The 17491-nt window shown below is 44.0% G+C and overlaps 1 protein-coding gene across 9 annotated transcripts; it reads right to left on the bottom strand.

Moving 5' to 3' along the window:
- Window positions 1-3628: 3628 nt before the first annotated feature.
- Window positions 3629-17482, bottom strand: ZNF514 (zinc finger protein 514). Of its 9 annotated transcripts, none has more exons than XM_078056260.1 (6): window positions 17352-17482; window positions 16529-16621; window positions 14939-15027; window positions 10447-10573; window positions 10023-10106; window positions 3629-7673 (listed from the first exon to the last, which is right to left on the bottom strand). In XM_078056260.1, exons 1-6 carry the CDS (start codon window positions 17452-17454, stop codon window positions 6691-6693), a joined length of 1479 nt encoding a protein of 492 aa, XP_077912386.1. In that variant the 5' UTR covers window positions 17455-17482; the 3' UTR covers window positions 3629-6690. The 9 variants fall into 9 exon arrangements, with proteins under 9 accessions (XP_077912386.1, XP_077912387.1, XP_077912392.1 ...); XM_078056261.1 differs by having other exon boundaries at window positions 14939-14994; XM_078056266.1 differs by lacking the exon at window positions 17352-17482 and adding an exon at window positions 15472-15601 and having other exon boundaries at window positions 16529-17214.
- Between the last annotated feature and the right edge of the window lie 9 nt (window positions 17483-17491).

Raw genomic sequence — 17491 nt, 5'->3', positions numbered from 1 at the left:
TCTGGAATAAATCGATGACCTCATAATGAATAGCTTCTCCCCAAGATGTCAGACCAAGACTTCTGTCAAAGTCCTGTTTTGTTTTTCTTCTGCTTGCTTATATTATTTTTCTCATTCCTGTAGGTCTCTGGTTGTTATCCACCCATAATGGTTCTTTTTTCTCTTTTTTTTCTTCTTTAATATAATTGTTAGGTCAGACATATTCATTCTAATGCCATTCTTAAATTATCCCGAACAGTAAGCACTACTCTCAGTCATACCACCTGCTAAATATGCCATCCATTGCCAGGCCACCATTACCAATTCTGGTCTCATCAAATGAGACTATAGGGAATTACAGCCAATGGTTTTTCCACTTGTACCTACAGGGACAAAAGACCTTAAACAAATCAACCTGTGACTGCTAGTGTCCCTGTCTCCCATAAAAGGCTAGCTATTACAATCTAATGATCAGACCACAGGTAACTGTAAATTTGAATTTGACAACCTTTATAGTGTAACGGGTGTTACTTATCACTTAGATAATAGGAATCCAAATAGGTAACAAAGCTAATGTAAGGCTTTGGTCCCAATCTCATGTCATGAACAGCCTTTTTCCCCTTGATTTCTATGTGCCCCTACTATATTCTGCTTCCTTTGCAGCCAGGACAAGTGTCTTGTTTTTCTCAGACTAAAACCTAATGCAGTTTAGGAATAGTATGCTAAGATCTGAGTGTGTACAGAAATCCTTTGTACAGAAATCCTAACTGTAAGTGACCGATGCTGGAAATTCTAACTCAGATAGGAGCTCCAGAATGAGGAGCTTGAATATTCAGGCACTCGGGCGAATTGCTAACTCATTGTTTATGTGAACAATCAGAGCAGTATTTCCAACGGAGGGAATTAAAAAGACTTTAAAAGACCTATCACTGGGGCGGCTGGGTGGCTCAGTCCTTAAGCGTCTGCCTTCGGCTTGGGTCATGATCCCAGAGTCCTGGGATCGAGCCCCGCATCAGGCTCCCTGCTCAGCGGGAGGCCTGCTTCTCCCTCTCCTACTCCCCCTGCTTGTGTTCCCTCTCTCGCTGTCTCTCTATCAAATAAATAAATAAAATCTTTAAAAAATAAATAAATAAATAAATAAATAAAAGACCTATCACTGACTCTGGCAGAAGTTATTAATGATATGACCTCTTCCCTACATGGAAGATCTGTAAATCTGCCTTATTTCATTTGCACAAGTAGTTACGGGCACTTGCGCTACTCTAAACTTCTAATTGACTAACCATGGTGGTATCTGTGCCATGGCTATAATTTCTTGCTGTTCTTAGATATGTGAAATAGACATGGTAGCACTGGCTATATATTGCCTTAAAGAAAACACTACTTGGCTCAGTGTTTCTGCACAACTGCTCTATTATTAAATGATTGCTGTGATGATACAACAACAAAAATAGGATACAGTTTATATGGGGACAACTGAACAATCCCCAAGTTGTGAAGATCTGGAGGTCTAGTATCTCTGAATTGGCCAATGACCGAAGAGGGGGAACTGAAGAACTAAATATACCAAGCGACAGTGGACACACCATATATGACAATAGAACTCTGACACACACCTCTGCAGCAACCAGCCTGAAAGGCAAACCACAGCCTCTACAGCAATCAGCTCTGAACAGCCAAAACTTGGTCAATGACTGCTAGTTCCCCTATTTTGTTTGCCCCCACTTTCAACTTAGGATCAACCATAGAGAGCCAAATAAGCTCCCCAAACCAATCACATAAGATGTCCTGCTCCTAGCTAATGTACCTCCAGCTCTCCCATACCAACAATCTCCAATCAGGGCATACCTGAAGCTTCGTTCTTTTTCTTACTTTCTGCATGCCTCTGGATCTCTGCCAAAGGCAGGTGATAGTAGCTGATCCTTTGCTATAGCAAGCTCTGAATAGCCTTTGTGTTCTCATTTAAGTGGGCTTCACTTATTTTCACAAGTACAGAGCCCTTCATCTTACAGAGCTGGCTGAGACCCAGAGACCCAGAGAATTAAGGATGTGACTTCACACCCAAATGGCTTTGCAGTACTGGGTCTTGAAAAACAGATTCCTGGTCATCTGTCAATATCCATCATCCTCTTTTCCCTTAATAACAGAATCCCCCAAATTTTACTGGGCTCTTTGCTGCCCAGGACAAAGACCAATTTCTGGCTTCCCTTGCCATCAGCTCTGGTCCTGTATCTAAGTTCTTGCCAGTGATCTGTAAGCAGAAGTGGTATATAGCAGTTATTTGTTGAGGAATATCTAAAGTACAGTCTAAATGTTTATGCTTTATTTGGATAATAATTGAAGAATTGAGGATGTGGAGAAAAGGAACCCTCTTGCACTATTGGTGGGAATGCAAACTGGTGCAGCTGATGTGGAGAACAAAGGCAAAAGAATGTAGATAATATTAAGTCTCCTTACAACTTACAGCCCATTGACAAATACTTGGATTAAAAAAAAAAGAAGAAAAAAAAAATAATTGAAGAAGCATTTTCACATTGACTTGAGTGTGTGCTTCTGTCATAAAGAACTTGGTTCATCTTTGTCCTTGATTCCTGGGAGGTAACCCCTAAATCCTTGGAATTTCCTGAGTGATAAGAGTGTCTTTGTTATTCATAGTGGGTCTCTGGGACCACACCTGATAGTTCATGCTAATGAGATGACTCTTGGGATGCCTGGGTAGCTCAGTCAGTTAGGCATCTATCTGCCTTCGGCTCAGGTCATGATCCCGGGGTCCTGGGATCAAGTCCTGCACTGGGCTCCTTGCTCAGCAGGGAGCCTGCTTCTCCCTTTGCCTGTTGCTCCCCCTGCTTGTGCTCTGTCTGACAAATAAATAAATCCTTAAAAAAAAAAAAAGAAAAGATGACTCTTGGTTGCCCCTGATTTATGCTAATTAGATTCAAGATGGGGGCTGACCAAGTCAGAAGGCTGACCAAGTCAGAAAGACCAATCTTGTGATTAGAGAGTTGGGACTTTGAGCCATGTGGTATCAGCCTGACTTCCAGGAAGGGAAGAGGCACTGGAGATTGAGTTCAACCGTGTGGTCAACCAACTATGACAACATAATGAAACCCCAGTGAAAACTGGACTATGAAGCTCAGGTGAGCTTCCCTAGTTGGCGGTACTCTGCATAGTTACACATTGCTATACCAGCAGGTGATGTGTTCCTGGGGAAGATGAAAGCCTCACATTTGAGATGCTCTCAGACCTCAATCTATGTGCCTCTTCCTTAGGTTGATTTTGATTTGTATCTTTTTGCTATAATAAAGTTATCATAATAAATATAGCCCTTTCCTGAGTTCTGAGATTTGCTCTAGAGAATTATCAAACCTGAAGGAGTAGTGGGAACTCCCAAATTTGTAGCCAGCTGGTCAAAAGAGTAGCATAGGGACCCCCAAATTTGTGGCTGGTGTCTGAAATGAGAGCAGTCTTGGGACTGTACTTTAACCTGTGGAGTTTGGCCTAATTCTGGGTAGTTGATATAAGAATTCATTGTAGTGCTACAAAATAAAATAGCAATGAGTTTTTATGTACACACATACCAACCCACCCCCCAAAGATGGAACAATGTCAATCTATATTTGAATTTGAAAAATAATTACATGAAGCAACATTGTATTTTTTAAGAAAATATTTAATAGGTAGTTTTCTAGAAGGAAAGTTTTTCATCTAGTACAAAAGTGTGAAGTCAGGGGCACCTGGCTGGCTCAGTCAGAAGAGCATGTGACTCTTGATCTTGGGGTTGTGAGTTCAAGCCCCATGTTGGGCATAGAGATTACTTAAATAAATAATATTTTTTAAAATGGGATATATCTATACAGTAAAATATTTTTTTAAAAAAAAGTGTGAAGTCAGAAGCAGTGAGAAAACATGGGCAATACAAGTTTTTCCCAAATTAACACATGGTTAGTAAGCACCTACTGTCTGCTCATTTCTGAGAGGAAGTATGAGAAATTATCTGAAGCAGCTGATAATCTGGTTCAGGAGACAAGAAAGTGGCAAGCTGATAAACAAATGATTTAAATAGATCAAGACAGTAATAAGAACTATCCCAAGACATCTTTCATTTTTAAAAACCTTAAGCAAACACAAATGCTTTTACAATTGCAAATCAGTTAAGATATGACTTCACATCAGTGTTCAAGAGAATTCTTCCCTGATGAGAGGGTATTTGAACAGGGTTCTAATTATTAGGCTTCAGAGAAGTGGAGAGGGCATTCCAGGCTGGTGGAACAGGCAGGGGAGTCTGAAGGATGCCTGAGGTATGGCAAGCAAATTAGTTTGTCTGTAATAGAGGTTCTTGTCAGGAGCAGCAGGAGGTTAAGGCAGAGTGGAGCGGGCATTAAATGCCAAATTGAGGAGTGAGGATTTATCTTGTAGGCAGTACAAAGGCTTTCAGACAGGGCAGTGGGTACAGACTGAAGAATGGTTACCATGGCAAAGATACACAAGAAAGATACATGTTAAGCAAAGATCAGCTACAAAGTTGCAGGTGTCCAGGTATATAAAGTGACTTAGGTTGGGGTTAGAAAAGGGTACTGGGAGAAAATGTAAGACAGAACAAACCAAGCTATTACTAATATAAGAAATTTGCTATTTCTCTCCTGTGCACTTTGGCTCTCTGGAAGGAAATCCCCATGATTTCTAGGTTCCTGGACTGGAATTCTGATCTCAGCTGTCAGATGCCTCCCGTTCATCCTCTCTGCCTGCACCTCTGCCTTAGCCAACCGGTTGGACCCCTAGATTCTGCCTGTCTGCATGGACCCACTTTGAACTGATTCCCTGAAGTCTAGGCTCAGCTTCCTCATCTGGACCTAAAATGCGTGAAGGACTGTCTTTAGTACAAGCTAATCTTTTTAGTCAAGGCTCTCCTGCTCTCTGCTGGCTCCTACTCCTGGCTTCTCCACGTAAATTTCAGATGCATCATGATAGGAAATTGAGATCCAGTAAGCTTAGGGTTAACTCTTACAGAAAATAAAGACACGCAGATGGTTTGAAGTTACCAGACAAGATAGGAAAAGTAGTTCAGCAATAGTTGGTATATCTGTATATTTGGTATTTTTAAAAAAAAAATTTTACTGAGGTGTAATTTACATACCATAAATTTCACCCATTTTGTGTGCACAATGCAGTAATTTTTAGTAAATTTACTAAGTTGTTCAACCATCACCATAATCCAGTTTTAGGACATTTGCATCACCCCAGTAAGATTCCTTGTAACATTTGCATTTACTCCCAGTTGCCTCTCCCGGCAGCAGGCAACCACTAATCTACTTTGCCTCTGAGGATTTGCCATTTCTGGACATCTACTATAAATGGAATGGTGCCTGGCACCTGGCTTTCACTTAGAATAATGTTTTTGAAGTTTTGATTTTTTTTTCATACAATACCCACATTTTAATGATTTTAATGTTTAAAAAGATTTTATTTCAAAAATCCCAAATCTCGTAGCATAAAGATCTAATAAAAATTGCTTTTTGCTCAAACTTTAAAAATACCACTCCAGTGCATGGGGGGTTTTGTACAGGAAGAACTTCAGTCTCTCAATCTCAAAACCACAGCTGTGAACCAGAAGAAAAAGAGGCCCAACCCAGTGCATGGCATTTTCAGATTAGTTTCCTTAGCCCTAAGATAGGGTCTGGCTAAATCAGTGGTGGCTCTCCACCTAGCTCAGCTTCCATTCTCTTCGCCTACACAATAACACCTCTGCTCCCATCAGTAACGGGACAGGGAGGCGAAGCATAGTGCAGATATAGAGAGCCCCCACCAGGTAGAAAACCACCAGATTTGATTTCTCAGATTCCCTTCAGCTCTTGTTTTATGAATCCCAAGTCTGAAAGGAACTTTCCCCACATTCATTAAGTTTCCAGGGTTTCTCTTTGGAGTGAAGCCTCAATGTATGCTGAGGCCTGAACTATACTAGTGGGTTTTCCCAGTTTCACCAAATTCAAAAAGTCACTCTAGGACACATTATCTGATGTGCAAAATGAGTGGAACATCGGCCAAAAGCTTTTCCACATGCATTACATTCCCAGGGCTTCTAACTAGCAGGGTGAGTTCACTGATATTTATAAAGGAAAGAGGTTTGGCTGAAGGCTCTCCCACATTCACTATTTCCATAGTGTTTTTCTCAAGAATAAATTCTCTGATGTTTATTAAGAGATGAGCTCTAATAGAAGGCCTTCCCACATTTATTGCTTTCAAAGGACTTCTCTTTTATATGTGTTCTTGGTGCTTAGTAAGGGAAGAAGTATTACAGATGGCTTTTACCACACTTGAGTTATCTGATATTTATTTACTTACTTACTGAACAGTATGTGACTGAAGGCTGTGTCATACTCATTGCATTGATAAGCCTTCTTGCCAGTAGAAACTGTCCTATGTTGAATAATTTGTGTCCTCTGACAAAAGCCTTTCCAAATCAATCACATTTACTTGGTTTCTCACTAATATGGAACCTCTGGTGTTTGATAAGAGGCGAGGTGTGACTGAAAGCCCACCTTCTCTCTTGACATCGATAGAGCTTCTCTTTAGCATGTACTGTCTGATGTTGAACAAGATAGGTCTTCCAACCAAAAGTCTTCCTACATACATTACACATACAGGATCTCTCTCCAGTGTGTCATGTGAATATTGTGTGTATTCCAGCTGAAAGCCTTCCTACATTCACTGAATTCATACGGCTTTTTTTCCAGCATGACTTTTCTGATGTTTAATAAGGGATGCAGTATGAGCAAAGGCTCTCCCACATTCATTACATTTGTAGGGTTTCTCTCCAGTATGAAATCTATAATGTTGAGTGAGAGATGAACTTTGGCTGAAGGCTCTCCCACATTTATTACATTTGTAAGGTTTCTCTCCAGTATGAAATCTATAATGTACGATGAGAGAGGAACTCTGACTGAAGGTTCTCCCGCATTCCCTGCATTCATAGGGCTTTTCTCCAGTATGAGTTCTCTGATGTTTAATAAGAGACGAAGTATGTCCAAAGGCTCTTCCACATTCATTACATTTGTAGGGTTTCTCTCCAGTATGAAATCTATAATGTAAAACAAGAGATGAACTCTGGCTGAAGGCTCTCCCACATTCACTGCATTCATAGGGCTTTTCTCCAGTATGAGTTCTCTGATGTTTAATAAGGGATGAAATATGACCAAAGGCTCTTCTACATTCACTGCATTCATAGGGCTTTTCTCCAGTGTGACATCTCTGGTGGCGCCTAAGTTCTGACTGGAAATGGAAAGACTTCCCACATTCATTACATTTACAAGGTTTCTTTCCTGAATGGGTTCTCTGGGAGTTATTTCTCCCTGAAGTCTGTCTGAATTCTGTATCACATCTGTAGGATCCTTCTCCTATAGGAACACTGTGTTGGTTAACAAGGACTGATCTTAAGCCTAAACTTCTCCCAAATTCACTCCGTTCATGATCTATCTTAAGGGTGGTAGATTTGTGAGTGATTGACATTTCTTTCAGATGTCTCTCCTGGTTTTTTGGATGTATCTCTAATTGGTCATCACAACCATAGGTTACTTTCAGTTTGCAGAAGCAGAGTTCATCTCTGACATGTTTTTCCACTGATGCTATCTGGAGTAATTCTTCTTTGGAAATTCCCTGATTTAGTATTGATTCCTTGGCTTTAGGCCTTTTCTCCCAGTCTGAGGGGGAAAAAAAAAAAGACATTCTAGTATTAACTGTTTCATGTGCCCAGAGGAAGTAAAGTCCTATAATGGATGTAAGATAATCAAGTCTTAAAATAATATCTGGGATGGGGGCGCCTGGGTGGCTCAGTCGTTAAGCGTCTGCCTTCGGCTCAGGTCATGATCCCAGGGTCCTGGGATCGAGCCCCGCATCGGGCTCCCCGCTCAGCGGAGAGCCTGCTTCTCCCTCTCCCACTCCCCCTGCTTGTGTTCCCTCTCTCTCTGTGTCTCTGTCAAAAAAATAAATAAAATCTTTAAAAAAAAAATATCTGGGATGTGTAGTTTCTTTCAAGTATAGTGTATATCTGAAGAAGGTTTTGGAGTTATCAAGAAGTGATAAACAAGTGAATGGAGATTAGGAAAACCTGAAAAAATAGTGATTAGATTCCAGTACACAAGGTAAGTCCAAAGATCATAAAGATGAGAAGAGGGTAGGAAGATGTCCTCCACAAAGTCCCCTCAGCCCCTCAGTAATATATTACTGTATATAATTGTGATAGGCAAAATAATCCCCCCCCAAAGACATCCATGCCCTAATCCCAAGAACTTGTAAATATGTTACCTTATATGGCAAAAGGGACTTTGCAGATGGGATTAAGGGCCCAGACCTTTAGATGGGTATATTATCCTGGATTATTAAGATGGGCCCAATCTAGGGGCGCCTGGGTGGCTCAGTCAGTTGGGCGGCTGCCTTCGACTCAGGTCATGATCCCAGGGCCCTGGGATCGAGCCCCGCGTCAGGCTCCCTGCTCAGTGGAGAGTCTGCTTCTCCCCCTCTCTCTGCCTACTTGTGCTCTCTCTCTGTCAAATAAATAAATAAAATCTTTAAAAAAAAAAAAAAAAAAAAGATGGGCCCAATCTAATCACATGAGTCCTTAAAATCAGAGAACATTTCCTGGCTGGGTCAGAGAGATGTGTGAGAAGGACTCAGCCCACCATTTCTGGCTTTGAAGGTGGAGGAAGGGCACCATGAGCCAAGGAATGTAGCAGTCTCTAGAAGCTGGAAACATTCCTCAGTTGACAGCCAGCAAGAAAACAAGGATCTTAGTTTCACAGCTGCAAGAATTGGTTCTGCCAACAATTCAAATGCCAGAAAACAGAATCTGCCCTAGCAACTCCAGAAAGGAACACACCTCTCCTGACATCTTTTGTGAGACCCATGCCAGACTTCTGACCTATGAACTATTAATAAACTTGTGTTGTTTAAAGTCATTAAGTTTGTATTCATTTGTTTCAGCAATAATAGAAAACTAATACAATAATAATAACACTTCTGAAGAGGTAAATGATTAGTGATGCCAGTGCTCCCAGAAGCCAGATTCTGAGTCAGTTAGGTCTTATGTGACCCCTGGAGATCTGGATGTTTAACAAGCTCCCTGAGAGATTCTGAAACACAGCCATGTTTGTAGAGCACTGTCAACAGACAGGTATTTAAGACTAGATCCAGAGGTCACACCCTTGTTCCCATTCTAGAAGGAAAAAAGATCAAGGAAATATTAATATAGCAGAGATCAGCAACTTCCCTCTCTGTTCTCTATTCTAGGCTCCTTTAATGAGGCCCAGCCTGTGCTCTCAGGATTTGAGCACTGATTTCCTGAGATTTACCTCTGACCCAGGCTATGATTCTACCTCACAGATGGACATTGGCACAGACTGTCACCTTCCTCCATTGTGCCTGGGCTACACAAGGCAGGCAGGAGAGCTTGAGTCCAGAATTCTGCTCCAAGAGGTGAAGCCTGTCAGGTACTCTCAAGTTACCTAGGAATACATGGTCTCAAAGAGATGACATCAACAGACAGCAAGGAGAAATTTTTGCTCCTGGAACCACCTCTGTTGAAGTTCAGCTTAATCAAGCTTGAAGTGTCTTCACCTTGATCTTGACATCTGTCTGTCCTGGCCTGTAACTCTTTAATTTCTAGGCTACTCTACTGTTTGGTCTCTCACTAACTCTCTTAGCCTTGCTGATATAGGATAGCCTGGCCATTTACAACTATCAATCTTTAGATTCCATCCAACAATGACCATATGACATCTAGTGATGCTGAGTGGCACCAAGAACCCAGAAGGGGTGAGCAGAGATGGGTACCAAAGGAAGTGTAAATGCTAGAGAAGAAAATGAGCATCTCTTCTTCTGACACCAGATATAATTACAAAAGCCTAAGAGTATTCAAAATGTTGCAGTGGAGGGCTCCTGACAAGTGGTCTTACCTTCTCAAAGGAAAGCCCCATGACCAAGGGTTCAGGGCAATTTCTCACCCATGGCTGGTCCTTATTATGTGTGATGCTGCTTAGGTCTCACTCACTCACCTGTTGAGATTTCTCCCTCTAACACATAGGGCTCTTTCCCTTCCTCCATCTGGGAGATCACATATGGTTTAGACACCGGAAGCCCTGATGGTAGAGAAAAAAGGATCATGACTATGTATGTTAGAGGCCAAGGCTTTGGCCCTAGGTCTTTCTGGGGGAGACCAGAGTGTAGATGTGGAGAGCCTCTAAAGAATAGGCACCGTAAAATATTAGGATCAGAATCATGAAACTTCTTATTACAATTTCATATGGAGCAGGACTTTTCCTAGGAATGAGAACCCCAAAGACAATGTAAATGTCTGATTCCATAACCCCAGGCCAAAACTCAGCGAACAGGTCTAGAAACCCCAAGCTTTTAAACACAATGAAATAAAGATGGCAGGCCTGACAGGCAGGCTTTGGGCTTTGGAGGAGCTGAGCTCACCCAGAGAGGCCAGGTTCTTGAAGTTCTCCAGCATCACTGCCCTGTATAGGTCCTTTTGAGCGGGGTCCAACTGCCCCCATTCCCACTGGGTGAATTCCACAGCTACATCCTCAAATGTCATCAGATCCTGAAACACAGAAGACACTCTTGTACCCTCAGGGAGCACACTCTTATACCCTCAGGGAGCACACTAACAGCCCCGGGGGGAAGAGTGGGTGGATCTCTGAGTAGAACCTTAGGATGTAGAAGGGATTCCAAGAGTTTCTAGCTATCCCAATGCCCAGTTTTGGGTTTGTCATCCCAAAAATATTTTAAGCTACTCCAGGGATTGTATTATCCTTACTACTTGGTATCCTACCCAATGCCCACTTTTGTCAGTATCACGCTGCTCAGAAATACAATCAGGATCTCAAGAGAATCAGGCCTACAGAGACATTCTGCTTAGGTAAGGGAGATAAATGCAATCCATTTCCTCAATCTTCAACATTTAATTAGAATCAACTAGAAGTAACAGGCTAATATGTTTTGCATTTTTTTAAAGATTTATTTACTTATTTGAGAGAGAGCATGAGTGAGCGTGGGAGGGGCAGAGTGAGAGAGAGAGAGAAACTCCAGCAGACTCCTCACTGAGCCTGGAGCCTGACGTGGGGCTCAATCCCAAGACCCCAAGATCATGACCTGAGCCCAAACCAAGAGTTGGGCACTAACCAACTGTGCCATCCAGAGGCCCTTGTTTTGCATTCGCAAATGCACTAGTATCAATAGTCTCCAACTATTTTTGAAACTTGTGGCCTATGATTTTAAAGACAATTTTTACTAAGTCCAAACCAAATAATTTGGGATTTATAATAATTTATCACCACCACCACCACACAGTTCAGTGAAAGTATATCAAATGGCCTTATAATGAATCAGTAAGTCTTTTGTGAGTTTGATTACCACGAATCCTCTCGCCCAAAGCCTAATCACTTTTCAATTCCTACTCATTCAATTCCTGAATGTGCAAAACTGACAGTGAGACTCTGAATCCCAGGTCCCCACAAGGTACAACCATTCTGTGGGTCCCACCAGGACTATCCTGTCATCCTCTATAACAGCAATTAGAACACCTCCCATTTGACTTACACTGTACAATAATCCACATACCATGAACTAAAATGCAGATAAATGAAGACAGTATAAACTCCTGCTACTTTTCCCAAAATATGTTTAGAAATCAAATCCTATTTAGGCATTGATTTCATAGAATAAGTCAAAGTAGAATTTTACATTAACATGAAAGTCAGTCCAAAATAATCAAATATGGAAAACTCACTACTATAGTAACCTCTTGTGATAGATTATATTATTTGTTCAGAATATTCACTGGCTCTCCCTACAGGATTGAGTTCCCTGCCCCACTGACCCAGGTGTAGTCAAATAATCTGCTTTTGCAAATGGAATATAAAACAGGTAATGCAGGCAAGATATAGACCTTTGTTGGTATAAGTCTTAGGGTTTGCTGTTATTACAGCATAACTAGCCTAAAATGACTCATTAAAAAGCTGTACTTAATGTAGAGTTCTGCCATAACAAAAAGCCTAAAATTTGTGACTTTGGCTTCAGGGCCGGGTAGTAAAGAAACTTATTGGTGAAATGGCAACCCATGTAATTTGGTGGTGAACTGTGTGCTAAAACTGTTGTCTGTAATAACTGAAAAGATGAACAATGTAAGCATGAACTTGTGATGTTACAAGAAGAGGCTGGAACATCAGTAGTGTGAGTTGGTTGTTACTGGCAGAATTTGACAAAATATTACAAGAAAAAAAATGAGCTCAAGAGTTTGCCAGTTTGCAAAATAAAAATGGAAGGCAAAAGAAAGTGTCCAGAAATTCCAGGACTTGCAGAGTTAAGAGATTTAACCACTTCTCATTTCCAACAGGTCAAGACAATATAGATAAGGCTTTTGCATGACAGAGGATGATTAAAACTCAACCTTAGGGAAGGACCAAATCATGAGTGTGGTAGTCAAACCTTTTGTTTAAACCTCTGAATAATTCCAGATGGCTCCCAGTAAATCTTTCAGGGCCACTGAATTGCTTAGTGACTAAAACAATGGCTGTCCCAAGAAAACCCCCAGAGCTCCACAATTAAGCCTAAAAAGAGGGGCATATTTAAAAAAGAACTGTGGGTAAAATTGCTGACACATGGAAGTGACAGAAAACAGATACATTAAAAGCTGATGACATTTTGAGAGTTACACTGAACGTCCATGACTTGAAAAAATCCTTGGGCATATCAACCTACTCAGGCAGGATGAAAAAGCTGGTTAGCCCTCAAGTGAGTTTATTCTCCAATATCATTTCCTATGTGACCAAGGAGGATACTGCAAAAGGAACTTGGGAGGCAGAGCCAAGAGCTAAGGAAAACGGGACTGAGGAGCTCCACCCACAGAGCAGAACAAGGACATAACCAAAAGACTTCCCAGTCCCAAGATCGGTGGTTCTCACCAAGTCTGCCAAGTGTAATTTCATAGCTGTTACAGATCTGAGACTGCTGGGCTCCTCCCATGCTTCCCTGTTCTGAACAGGGGTGCTTACTGTGGTTATCCTGTCTCCATTGTTCCACTGTACGTTGGATATATGGATTCAGGCAATTTGTCCTTTTAGTTCATAGATCTCCAGATCCAGAGGAGAAACATCCAGACCTGATGTTGAGGCCATCACCCCATCCAGGACTCTGATCTTGATGTTCCTACTAGAGAACTAAATGGAGTTCTGGGGCTATCTTTTGGGGAGAGAATTTGTGTGGAGGGAGGGAAGTGAATATTTGTAAGAAAACAGACAGTGGTAGACTCATTTGTTCAAAATATTCATTGCCCCTCCCCTGGCACCCCTCACTATGGGAGGCTTGTATTTCCCACCTCACTGACTTTAGGCTTGGCCACATGACTTGCTTTGGCCAGTGGACTGTGGGCAGAAGCAACACATGTCCTTTCTGGGCAGAAGCCAGAAGAACCATCTCCTGGTTCTGACATTACACTTTTCCCTGCCACATAATATATCCCAGACAGGATTCAGCCTGAATCCCAGAGCAAAGAGGGTCTGGAGCAGTCACAGCCAGTCCACTATTGATATGTAACAGAGAAGAAATACACCTTTGTTAACTATAAGCCGTTGAGATCTACAGGCCATTGTTACCACAGCATAACTAGATTAAGCTCTCTGATGTACCTCTGAATGTGTACATCAAGGCCAAAGAGGTTTAAACTCTATTTATTATTCTACTAGCTATTTGTGAGACTTCCCTATTGGTGGGAGTTTCCCCCATTGGCTAGAAAATTAAACACAATGTCTATCATTAAGCTAGAATACATGAAACTATCATCTAGGTAGTACCAAGATAGTACCATCTTGGCATCCATGCTAGGAAACAATGTAGGCTTGCATCTACAGCCCTCCACTTGCTTCTCCAGCCTACTACAGCCAAACCTGAATCCACTTCTGGAGTCAGTCATTATTACCCCCTCTACCCCCATCACAACTGAAGCTGACAAGGACTAAGCAGTTACCATTTGCCAGAAGACTCCAGCAACAATATGAGGTAGTTGCATTACTGAGTGGTTAAGATCTTAGAGCCAGACAACCTGGATCTGAAACTAAAATGCCTTCCTTATGAGCTAGATAACCATGAACAAGTTACTTTCTCTCTCTGTGCCTTGGCTTTCTCATTTGCCTCTCTGTGCCTCAGTTGCCATTCCTCAAAATGAGAATGTTTGAAAGATGAAAAGAGTTAGTTTAAGTAAATTGTGTAGAATAGTTCCTGATACATATTTATTTCTCAGTACATTGGCTATTACTACTTTCATCATTATCATTAACATGATTACCATCCTCATTTTACAGTTGGCAAAGCCAATGCATAGAGAAGTTAGGTGAGTCTTCCAGCCAGGAAGTAGTGAGTTAAGTCTATCTCCTCACTAATCCCAGGAAGGTAACATCTGAACAGGGACATAGCTTCAAATGGCCTCCCCACCTGTCCATACCCTCAGAACCTCTTTGCCCCTCTTCTCCATGAGCCTTCCCCAACCTCTCCAGCACAGGCTGATTTTCCTTTTACTAAACCGTGAAGGAAAGGCCTATCTGTGCCACTCCCATCTGTCATTAAATCATGCACATCCTCACTGTGACTGGGGCTGCATCCTCCGTACCATTCCCTTTCTGTGATAGTGACACTCTTTCAAGGCCAGGGCTCTCTCACATTACTTGGTACTCACTGCAGTGCTCATGACAGAAATAAACCAAAGGATCTGAGTGAGTGCATACTGAGCAGAGAGGAGAGGGGCCCTGGAAAGGGGCAGGGAGGCCAGCATCCACCTTGATGGGCTCAACCTCCTGCAGAGCAGGGATTGGGGTCAGTTCTCTTTGGCGTTGAACAGAGGCTCCAGAGAAAAGGAGGCAAAGACATCCGTAGTTTAGTCATTTGAGGAAAAATGAAGAGAACCCCAACTCACCTGGAGCCTGGCTTTCAGGAATAAACTGGTTGTTCCCTTTTCTCCTGGGTATCTCTCTGGAGGAAGAGCACAGTCCTGAGAGGGGAGAACTAAGAAGGTAAAAGGAGCCATAAGGAAGGCTAACCCCATGGCCTTTGCAGCTCCCAGACTCCCCATGCTGGAGATTCTGAAGAGTCAGTGTGTCACCTCCACGGTTCTGGGGACAGAGCTGGGTCAAAGGGAGCTGAGGGGCAGCCTCTAGCTATCCCACACGAGAGAGAAGTACACAACCCCCCCCCCCCCCACTTCCTGTCCAAAGGCCACACAGCAGGTTGCAGGTAACTGAAGTATCACCATAGCCTGGCCACTCCACTGGACAGTTATTTACTGGGTATCCAATATATAGGTCCTTCTAGGCCTTTTAAAAATATAAACATGGAGAAGGCTTTCAAGGAACTTTAAATCTAGCCTGCGGTATGACAGGTTAAGCATACCAAACAAGGCCCAGGGCAAGGCCGCAGAGGGGTACTGACTTTAAGGGAAAGAAGTCACACCTTTCCCCTCATCCTTGGGAAGCCAGCTCAAAGGTCAGTTCTTCCTGAGAAGTTCCCAAGCATCATTAGGTCTCTGCAAGCATACTTTGCAAGTCCCTCTATGATAGGGTTTTGTATCTGTTTTTAAAGCCTGAAAACAAACAAAAAACTAACCCCAACCATACCAGAGAAGTGGTCATAGCTAACAACAACAAAAGCATGAAAGTGGCAAGCAGCATGGTATAGTATAGGTCAGCACTTTTCCAACTTCAATGTGTGTATAGATTCCTGAGGATCTTTTTAAACAGACTGATTCAGTGGATGTAGGATAGGGCCTGAGAGTCTGCATTTCTAAAGAGTTTCGAGATGATTCCTGTGCTGATGGTCTACAGAACACAAGGCATAAAGGAATACAGAAGGGGTGACAGTCCCAGAGATTTGGCCCAGCTCTGCCATTGGCCAGTCTTATGACCTTGAGCATTTGCATTGAAGAATGGAAAGTCAAATTAAAATGCCCATTGGTGAAGGACAGGAGACTCTAAATTTACAAAGGAATGGCTTAAAACCTCCTGGGTCACCTGGATTGCCTCCTCCCAAACACTAGTGAAAGGGTGGCTAGAGGAGGTGCCCCCCATGTACACTGCTAATCTTGTATACAGTTGAGCTAGACGAGCTAGAGGAATCTTATTAGTTAATGAAGCAATAAAGGAAATGGTGGCAAGGCTCGAAATGGCCCCACTGCCCCCTGATCTCTGGCCAAGGACCACTCCCCCACAGGTTTGTTTATTGTTTACCCTCTCCCTTCCACACAGGAAGAGATCCTTTCCCGCCCGCCCCGCTCTCCTCTGGCCTTTTCGGAAGTCTTCCGTGGCCATCCCCTCCACTTCTACCATGGCGTCTGGATACTGGGACTCCATGCTCCTGGGCCTGGCAAATTAGGAAATGCCACAGGGAAGACGGTTGCAGGCTCTGCCCCATCAGTGGATTCCCCGGCTTCTTCCTAGGGTCGTCCTCCTCCTCGGCCCACTACTAACTCCCCAGAAGGGCTTCTGGTCCTCTGCACCCTCGAGAGCCAAACCTGATGCTGTGGAGTCCATAGCTGGGGCTAAGGGGCGACGTCCTTTCACTAGGTCCAATTCACTGTCCTGCGGCCGCAGCCCTGTGGTCCTCCCTACAGTTCAGGGAGCAGGGAGTAAGCTGGTAAGCTGGGTAACATCGGGCATTCCCACTCCGCGCGGTGACGCCCAGCCGACCCGCAGGGACCAGAGCAGGGCTATCAAACCCGGACTCCCGCCCGGGGCGGAGCGGTTCCCCCGCTTTCAGGCGCGCTCTCAGACCCCTCACGAGCCGGGCCTGGGCGCACTAGCTCCGCTCCGCCGCCCTTCTGGGACCAGGCTCCGGAACCCAGTTCCCACGCAGACCCACACGCACAGTGACGACTACACCACCAGGCGGAAAGGCCGTAGCCGCGCCTGCGACCTTGGTGGCCAGTGCTCCTCCAAGGCCCTAAGACAGCAGGGATTCGGGGGAGAGCCGCACAGGGACACGGACCGGCCCTGCAACTCTTTCCCCTAGCTCCAAGCCCCCGTAGCCCCTCGCAGGCGGGCAGGCGGAGGAGCACTCCCAACTCTGTCACGGACTGGGGCGCGGTGCCCGGGACAGGCCTGCGCGCCGGAAGTCGCCGAACCCACAAAGAGTAAAGGCCACCACTGCCCCAGGCCCTGAGCCAAGACCCGTCCCGAGCCTGCGCAGACGGGCCGCCGCAGGGGGGTCAAACCAGCGAGCGTCCGGGGCGGGTCCGCGGGGCGGGGCGAGCGGCGCCTGCGCCCTGGGGGCCGGAGCGAACGATCTTGGGCGTGCGGGCCCGGAGTGCCCCGGAAGCCGCACAGTGCGCCACTGACCTGGGTGTAGGGTTTCCCGTGCTCTCACCACCGGCTGGGAACTGGGAGCAACTTCCATCTTAGGCTCGATAGCCGGGTTTGGGGCTGTCCAACCAGAAACCATTGGAAATTTGTTAAAAAGAGAAGCCTGGGCCCTACCC

The sequence above is a fragment of the Halichoerus grypus genome, chromosome 10, assembly GCF_964656455.1.
Source record: "Halichoerus grypus chromosome 10, mHalGry1.hap1.1, whole genome shotgun sequence".
NCBI classification, from domain to species: domain Eukaryota; kingdom Metazoa; phylum Chordata; class Mammalia; order Carnivora; family Phocidae; genus Halichoerus; species Halichoerus grypus.
The sequence above is the reverse complement of the archived record's forward strand: the minus strand, read 5'-3'. Positions and strand labels throughout refer to the sequence as shown.